General features: G+C 34.9%; 1 protein-coding gene across 2 annotated transcripts; it reads right to left on the reverse strand.

Moving 5' to 3' along the window:
- Positions 1–2,390: 2,390 nt before the first annotated feature.
- LOC107583729 (C-factor-like) lies at positions 2,391–5,681 on the reverse strand. Of its 2 annotated transcripts, none has more exons than XM_016270024.1 (6): positions 5,460–5,681; positions 4,558–4,612; positions 3,958–4,145; positions 3,322–3,486; positions 3,073–3,183; positions 2,391–2,971 (listed from the first exon to the last, which is right to left on the reverse strand). In XM_016270024.1, exons 1-6 carry the CDS (start codon positions 5,604–5,606, stop codon positions 2,858–2,860), a joined length of 780 nt encoding a protein of 259 aa, XP_016125510.1. In that variant the 5' UTR covers positions 5,607–5,681; the 3' UTR covers positions 2,391–2,857. The 2 variants fall into 2 exon arrangements, with proteins under 2 accessions (XP_016125510.1, XP_016125511.1); XM_016270025.1 differs by having other exon boundaries at positions 2,935–3,006.
- Positions 5,682–9,462: the final 3,781 nt, after the last annotated feature.

The following is a 9,462-nucleotide window of genomic DNA, read 5'->3' on the forward strand; positions in this document are numbered from 1 at the left end:
ACAAATATCGCCCATTTCAATATTTATTGTGTAAAATTTTTTTTTTTTTTTCAAAATGAGTTTTTCAAAAGCACTTGTTCCAGCCATTGTCCCTGTTTTTAAAGGCACTGTAGACCTACTTGTTTATAAATATTTGTATTGCTTCTCATTTGCAATCAAGCCTTAATTTGGTCAAATTATGCAAGAAATCCGTTTATTTTTTGCTACTTTTCAAATGCCTTTTATGTATAGATTTAATTGATTTATCCTTGTCCTAGACCAAGAATTTGTTGTGAAATTCAATGAAATCTTATGAATATGAATGTAGGCTACTGTAAATGAAAAATTAATTATGTGTTTAAAGTTTATGATCAAAACCAGAACAATTAAATAAACAACAAATATCGCCCATTTCAATATTTATTGTGTAAATTATTATTATTTTTTTCAAAATGAGTTTTTCAAAAGCACTCGTTCCAGCCATTGTCCCTGTTTTTAAAGGCACTGTAGACCTACTTGTTTATAAATATTTGTATTGCTTCTCATTTGCAATCAAGCCTTAATTTCAACCCACCACAATTGACAACTTATTTGAAGAACTTCATTATTTCACATGAGCAAGTCCAGAACCCAGGATATGCACTTGCTACTTACCACAACGTTTTTCTGATTTCTCCTCACAAACAAGCAGTCAGACCCTCCTTACTAGAAGGCATTAAACTCTCGGTTTCCATGACAACCTCTGTTTGAATCATAGACTGAGGTTTGAATCAGGGCGTAAAGTGGGAATATCGGGAATATCCCAGACTGGCGCAAAACTCCTCTTCAACCGAATAATGATTAATGATGGGAAATGAAGTCCCACAGCTGCCTCACGTCAAAACGAGCAAATATTTACAAGAAATAATCAAAAATTGAGTTGTTGTTATTACTGACATACCCAAAACATGCCATAATTATTCAAATGTACAAGCATGCTCGCTAACAAGGCTATATTTATCCACTATGAGGTTCCTACCTGAGGAGTATGGTATGTCCAAGCGACTAAATCCCGTGTGAACAACTAAGCATAAATTTGACGTAAATGAGTTAAAGAGTCTTTAATCTTAACTAGCAGCGCGTGAAGCGTGTACGCCCACTGTCCAGAGGCGTCTGCTGCCTACCCCTTTTAGTTTCAAAGCTGAGAGGACAAAAAGAAACCCTCCTGTCCTTGTTTTCACAGGACTACGGGAGTATCGCCATGAGGCAGCTGATAGTTAACGAAAAATCAACAGTCAGTTCTCTCCTCAGCATAACAACACGGCGAGACCACTTGCTGCCAAGCCAATCGAAATCTGGAACCTCGTATGATTGATTTTTTTTGTCAGACTGATTGATTAGGTCACCTTTAAAGTCCCATTGTCAAACACAGTAAGAGTAAACTTCCAGCTATCTGTAAGTTTAAACATAATAATATTTATCTTATAATTAATTATTGATGTAGCCTATTGGTTTTTTATTTGAAGACTTTCTTCGTTTCCAGTTTTGTAAATATAAAATGTGAAGAATATGTATATTTGTATTATCATAAAACGTATGGGGTAGGTTGTCACACTGGAACCTGCCATTAAATAGCTTATGAGAGGCTTTTTTTTCTTTTCTTTTTCTTTAAAATAAAAAATAAATAAATAAAAAGTACAATTATTGTTAAAAATATTTAAAAAGATACTTTGAAACAGAAAACACACATTACATATGGCTTTTGTGATCGATTATTTTTAATAGATATTCAATACGTTAAATGTAGACTATAATTTCTTACTTTTTCTTTTGATTTTGAGGTGAAAATACTTTTTTTAGGTGAAATTCACTCTTAAATCAATCTAACAGAACAATTCAATAGTGTTGGCCGCTGCTTCTTCTGGAAGTCTTCTAGCATTTCAATGCTATAATCGATCTACCTTTGTTTCTCTGACTGGGAGTAGCCTATATGACTTGCTTTCATAACATGGTTAAGAATTACGTCGAAAGATGAGTAAACACTACTAGATCCGTGATGACATGGGTTGGACAAACCTTATCATATCTTTAACTCCTGCATCTCCATACTGTATTGATGAGACATAAGCAGATATTATGTAGGCCTATGTAAGTTATGTATGTATGTAAGTTAGTCAACCAGTGGTTCTCAACGGGGGGCCAATGTAGTCTTAAAATTATTTGAACTATATGAACATAACCTTAATAAAAAAATAACTACAGCTGGCCTTATAATCAAAAGGGTTGAAAACCATTGCACCAAAATGGGTATATTTCTTAAACACTAGAGGGCGTACTGTACCCATGTAATTTTGGATGAGAGAAGATCGCGATATTCACTAAATATTCATTAATTTATGAGACACGTAGTGGCAGGAAAGCTCTCACAATTATTTTTCTTTGTTATTGTACATCATTTTATTGTCCTTTCCAGAAATCTCAGTTGAAGAAGGTAATGTTGTGGTTGGCTTTGTTTCTTTTGGCTCTCTCTTTTACATTTTCCTCATCTTCCTTTCTTTACTTATCCATTCTCCCATTGTCCCACAGCTAATTTTATTACATTTGCTAATATTTAATTTGGAAAGTCTGCAATACAAATATTAGTTGGGGGAAACTTCAAGGCATAAGAAAACTGTGTTCATGTTTTTATATGAGATCTTCCTCACATGCATTACACTAATATGATGGCATATTTTTCATTGCTGTTTTACAAAGTTTGCGAACCTGTACATAAATACCACGTCTTATACTAGAATTGCTGTTAGTAACATTTTTCTCAGACAAACCGCAGACAGACAAAAAAGTGGAAGTACATGTCAAACTTAAGATGTGAACACAACACACAAGATGAGTTGCGTAATCACCAGGGGATGTTTTTGCCTTCCCAATCTAAAAGAGTTCCACTGTCTTTCTCGGTGAGGCTTGTGATGACTTTCATCATACTGCTGATGCTCTCAAGTGTTGTCAGGGGAGCCTGAGGGTGCCACGAGAAAAATGTCAAATGTGAGGCTGCCAAAGAAAGTAAACCAGTCTGAGATGAATGTAAAGAGATTTGTAACAAGCGCTTTGTATTACCTCTGGGCCTCCCATTTCTGTCTGGACCCATCCTGGATGGAGCGACATAACTAGAATGCCATCTTTTTTGAAATCTTCCGCCAAGCAGCAAGTTAACATGTTCAGTGCTGCCTGAAGTAAAGAAACAGTCAAGATGTAGTAGTTTTAATAGTGATTTATGAGTAAAATAAAGCCTATGGTTAATAATACTTGAAGAAATGTTTATGTTTTGTTGTCTATGGATTACAGTAAAAGGGCTCGATGAGGTACCTTGCTGACCCGATAGGGGTACATTGGAGACACAGAGAAATTCTCAGGGCATCTGGTGATGGATGACAGCAGTGTGGAGACATTGATAATAGCTGACCTACTGCAAGACATGCTTGTTTGATGAGGAAACTGAGCTGCAGCCTTGCACAGGAGGGGATGGAAATCCTGAAAATGAATTAACGTAATTTACCGTAAAGGGGAAATGTTACACAATAACATTTTTGCCTTGTTTTCCAGTACAAATATCTAAACATTACCAAATCAAGAAGGGGCAAAATGACTTTAAGTCTTTAAGATAATAAGTCTTGTTTTCTGGGGGGAAAAAGATATATAATAATAATAATAAAATTAAAATAAATTAAAATTAAGTGATTTTATGCTTTGAAAAAAAAAAGAAAAAATATCTGTCAGTGGAGTAAGAATAAGAACAAAAACCTTTATTTAAAGGGAAAACAAGATTATCTGTCTTACCCGATTGACAGATGTTTTTCTTGTTTAGAGCATACTTAATTTGTATACATTTTTTAAAAGAATAATACTTAATATCTTAAGTCACATACAATTTTTTAGATATTTATAATGAAAAACAAGACTAAGTAAGACAATCATTTGTTGCAATGTTGAAGGTTCACCCACCTTTGCGATGAGCATGGGTCCTACAACATTGGTTGTGTACACGCCCACCATCTCCTGCATTCCTGTCTCTGCTAGGGATCCTGGGATGTTCACACCAGCATTGTTGATGATCAAATTCAGGCCTTTGCCCTTCAGCTTGGCTTCCACCAGTTTTGAGGCCTCTGCGATACTAGTAGGACTGATCGTGTCTATTGAGAAATTAGGTAAACCAACATTATATTAGATTAAAAGAGTAGTTCATCCAAAATTGAAAATGTTGAAAATTTGATGAGTTTGTGTTTTCATCTGAGCAAATTTTGAGAAATTTAGCATTACATCACTTGCTCATCAATGGATCCTCTGCAGTGAATGGATGCCAAACAGCTGATAAAAACATCACAATAATCTGAGCAAATGATGTAATGCTAAATTTCTCCAAATCTGATGAAGAAACAAACTCATCTACATCTTGGATGGATTAAGGCCAAGTAAATTTTCAGCAAATATTCATTTTTGGGTGAACCAATCCTTTAATCTAGGTAATGACAGTCCTAATGAACAGAATCATGACTCAACCACAAAATTACAACAACGTTCATTATTTTATTATTAATCTCCTACCAAGTTGGACAACCGTGATCACATCGTGGTGCTTCTTAGTTAGTTCCTGGAGATCCTAGAAGACAAGCAGTTGTAAGTGCTTTCCAGGATGTTTTAGAAATACACATTTTCATAAAATGACACACACATTACATGTCACACTTCACCCTTTAAATGCAGCACAGAAACAGCAGAGTTGCCCAACAAGTTTCAGTGCCACAATGACTCATCTATGTCGTCTTTGTACAGATTCTTTGTACTATTTTTTCTTTCATATAGCATGTAGTGCATTGGCATTTACTGAATTTAAACAAAAACTTTATGCTAAATGGCAATGACAACATCATCTTCATAAAATGACACACACATTACATGTCACACTTCACCCTTTAAATGCAGCACAGAAACAGCAGAGTTGCCCAACAAGTTTCAGTGCCACAATGACTCATCTATGTCGTCTTTGTACAGATAGTACAAAGTTCAAACTATTTTTTCTTTCATATAGCATGTAGTGCATTGGCATTTACTGAATTTAAACAAAAACTTTATGCTAAATGGCAATGACAACATCATTGACAACATTGAAAACATAGTTTTTATGATTTCAGAAACACTTTACAATAAGATTTGTTAACATGTTTTTTTTAGATACCATGAAGTAACAATTAACAGTACTTTTAAATCTAAATTAATCTTTAACATTTCAAGTTGTATAAATTAACTGAATTGTATAATTTTGTAAATTAATTATACAATATAATTAAGTAATTACGTTTTATAAAATAATTAAAATTAGTTTTACATCAATTACGAACAAACATTAATTAACAAGGAACAGTAGTATGTATTTAGAAATTAACTTACCAATTGCACACAGGTAAACCAGTTGAACTTTTCTATACAGTGTTAGCATGGCTTCTTACCTGTGATCTTGGTCCATTTGGGTCTCTACAACCAGCAAAGATCTGAACTGGAGACAAGGGTGAATCAACCAACTGGCGAACCAACTCAAGCCCAATTCCACGGTTTGATCCAGTCACCAGAACACTGTCACATATTCTAGATGCCATTATCAGTCAAAAGCTCGTCTGTGACCTGCACTCAGTCTACAATGGAAGGCATGTACATGTATGTTAGTGTGTATGTATTGGATGTGTGGGAGTAATCAGGGTTATGGAGTAATAAGTCTATTAACTCTTTAAAGGTCTGTGAATGTTTACCGCAACTGCAACTGCTTACGCTTCTGTTAGTCTCTCCCAGACCACAAAGCTGCCTTCCTCCCTGACAGAGAGAACATTACATTTACATTACATTTATATTTACTCATTTAGAAAGTGTTTTAATCCAAAGAAGCTTACAAATGAGACATGCAGTATAAAGCTGATATAAATGAGTAACAAATCAGATGTCTTCTCAATGTCATTCTATTACCGTACATTGATTTAAATCAGTCTTGACTCTGATTTTCTCTCATGCTTAAGTTTGACTGTAATTCATGGCCAAAAACAAAGTACCGGTACTTTAACTCACTTTTAGATACTTAAATATACAGATATTGATATAATTTTATTGTCTTATATGATGCCCAAATCACTAAACAGCAGTGACAGCAGAGCATTAAAAAAAAAAAAATTCCAGACCACTAGATTGAAGAGCTTTTGATTTCATAGAGCCTCAAGTTATTCTTTATAATTAGCCACAAACATATCCACAGACTGATGTGGAAATACATGTTAAACGTAAGAATGCCGCTGAAGTACACAAGAAATGTTGAGTAATCACTGTGGTATACTACTGCTGTGCCAATTGACCGTCTTAGATGCTTGTGATCCCAGTCACCTTCAAAATATCTAAATACCTCTAACACAAAATAAATGAAATGTTAAAAAAAAAAATCTTAATTCAAATTTTAAACATGAATTAAAATTTGCATCATGCTTTATGCTTAAAACAATAAGCTAATTACTAATGGGGTAAGAGAAACACATTATATATAATTCTATAATACAATTTATGAAAAAAATGATATTCTTAATATACACTGTTCAAAAGTTTAATCGGTATGATTTAAACTTCTTGGGCACCGAATCGGCATAGAATGATTTCTGAAAGATCATGCGACACTGCTGAACTCAGCTTTGCCATAACAAGAACAGATTACGTTTTAAAAATATATATATATTTTATATAAAATAAGGGATCTGCAAGAAATGGGACCAAAATGCAAATGAGCAGACAATGGTATTTTATTAACAAGAGGTAGACTAGAACAGCAGGGGGGGAATAAGGAGTCAAAACGGTCCAAACAGAGGGGCAGGGTAGACGACACAATACGGGCAAGAGGGATGACCACTGAAACAGTCCGAGATGGCCACGGACTCAAGCACGGAGGAGGCAAATCTTAATTCAAATTTTAAACATGAATTAAAATTTGCATCATGCTTTATGCTTAAAACAATAAGCTAATTACTAATGGGGTAAGAGAAACACATTATATATAATTCTATAATACAATTTATGAAAAAAAATGATATTCTTAATATACACGGTTCAAAAGTTTAATCGGTATGATTTAAACTTCTTGGGCACCGAATCGGCATAGAATGATTTCTGAAAGATCATGCGACACTGCTGAACTCAGCTTTGCCATAACAAGAACAGATTACGTTTAAAAAAAATATATATATATTTTATATAAAATAAGGGATCTGCAAGAAATGGGACCAAAATGCAAATGAGCAGACAATGGTATTTTATTAACAAGAGGTAGACTAGAACAGCAGGGGGGGAATAAGGAGTCAAAACGGTCCAAACAGAGGGGCAGGGTAGACGACACAATACGGGCAAGAGGGATGACCACTGAAACAGTCCGAGATGGCCACGGACTCAAGCACGGAGGAGGCAGCTCCAGAGGAAGGACCAGGCAGGAACACAGGGAACCTGAAACTCAAATGGTCGCACCAGTCTAGCCGCCAGGGACTCACAGAACCAGAGACTTGACACCTGAGAGAGGAGAGCTGCTTCCAGGCAGTGGGTGTCAGTGGCCAGGGAATCTGGGTTAGGACAGGACAAAAACAAACAAGATGAGACGCAAAACACCACAACGACACAAGATGGACAATTGAAAACAAAGTGAACAAAGCAAAAGTAATAACCAAAACTATCCAAAGAAATAAGAGTAAAAACAAAAAGCCAAGATTCAAAAAAGGAACTGAAACCGCAAAAACAAGAGTAAACGAAAATCTAAATCAAAAAGAGAAACAAAACTTGACAAGAATGCACAAAATCAAAAGAACAAGAACTAGAGAAGACAAAGGAAACAAGGATGTAAAATAACTAGATAAGAGATCAAAAAAATAAATTCTGGACCAAGAAACAGGTAAACACCAAAATAAACCAGCAGAAGCACAAGGAAAAGGAACCCAATATATGGAGCAGCACACACCAGGATCAGGTGAAAACAATCAAGCAGACAAGGGCTGAACAAGGGGGCGTGACCAGGGGAAACAAGGAGGTGGGACAAGAGTACATGGCCGACAGAGACAGAACCATGTGCTTAAACACAAAACAAACAAAGAAACATTGAGCAAAGACAAGACAGTCAGGGCAGGATTCTGACAATAACTGCAGCCTTGGTGAGCATAATGTAAACAATAAGAATGGTGTTTACCTATTGACTAAATGTTATCTTCAGGTACGCTCACCTTGGTGATTATTAGGGATCTTCCAATTTTTGCACACTTTGCCATTTTTACCTGCTTTTGCATCCTGGATGCTCACATCCGTGTAGCTGATGATCAGATTCAGGCCGTTGTTCTTCAGGTTGAATTCCATCAGCTTTGCAGCCTTTGTGATATAGAGTTTGTGAAATACAGATATAGATATAGAGTGATACAGAGTTTGTGAAATACTTCTGAGAAATTAGACAGAACATTGTTTTATATGTGATACAATCAGTAACAACATCAAAATATAGAATACATAATCAGTGTTGTAAATAACTGCTTATTATAATGTTAATTTAAGCTGGTGTATCAGCTGTTATCATATACTGGTGCTTTGAGATAATAGCAGAAACAGGAGGTTCGACATGACTTGCGTGTGTTTATCTTACAGACATGCAAATAATGTGTCACAATGCACCCTTTATCTACAGCAGAGCTGCAGAATCAGGACTAGTTTCGGTGTCACAATGACTTGTTACAAATGTATTTATTTTTTATTTATTTAGTCATTTAGCAGATGCTTTTATACAAAGCGACTTACAAATGAGAACAATAAAAGCAGTCAAAACTAACAAAAGAGCAACAATATATAAGTGCAAATGACAAGTCTCGGTTAGCCTAACGCAGTACACGTAATGTGTGTGTGTATATATATATATATATATATATATATATATATACAGTATACACATACATATGCACACACGCACAAAGAAAAACAAGTAGATAGAATAGAAAAAATAGAAAGCTAGTGTTTGTTTGTTTTTTGTTGTTTTTTAAAATAAGAAAATTAAAAAAGAAGATAAATATAGATAAAGTAGAATTAAAATAGAATAGAAAGTGCTAGAGTTAGAGGGTCAAATAAAGGTGGAACAGATGTGTTTTTAGTCGTTTCTTGAAGATGGTTAAGGATTAAGGTTAATGCCTTGAATTTAATGCGAGCAGCTACTGGTAGCCAGTGCAAATTGATGAACAGAGGTGTGACATGCGTTGAAAATGAAAAAATGAACAAATGAAACGTGATGCAAAATGTCAGAAATGTAAATAAGATCTTGATATATAACATAGCATAGGCATGCCACAAATGTACTAAAGTAAAGTGAAACTAAATCAGAACAAACATTTATGGTGAAGGGAATGAGGATAATCTTAAAAGCATTTTTTTCTTCAAAGATTTGCACTGGAGATTTGGGTAATTCAG

The sequence above is a fragment of the Sinocyclocheilus grahami genome, unplaced genomic scaffold (genome assembly GCF_001515645.1).
Source record: "Sinocyclocheilus grahami isolate Dianchi unplaced genomic scaffold, SAMN03320097.WGS_v1.1 scaffold55.1, whole genome shotgun sequence".
Classification (NCBI taxonomy): domain Eukaryota; kingdom Metazoa; phylum Chordata; class Actinopteri; order Cypriniformes; family Cyprinidae; genus Sinocyclocheilus; species Sinocyclocheilus grahami.

Bases quoted from the DNA above. Each gene is read 5' to 3' on its own strand.
- LOC107583729 (XM_016270024.1), bottom strand. From the start codon at position 5,606: ATGGCATCTAGAATATGTGACAGTGTTCTGGTGACTGGATCAAACCGT. The intron at 4,613-5,459 runs GTAAGAAGCCAT...CTTGTCTTCTAG, and splicing joins CAAATGGACCAAGATCACAG to GATCTCCAGGAACTAACTAA. The intron at 2,972-3,072 runs GTAATACAAAGC...TGGCACCCTCAG, and splicing joins CAGAAATGGGAGGCCCAGAG to GCTCCCCTGACAACACTTGA.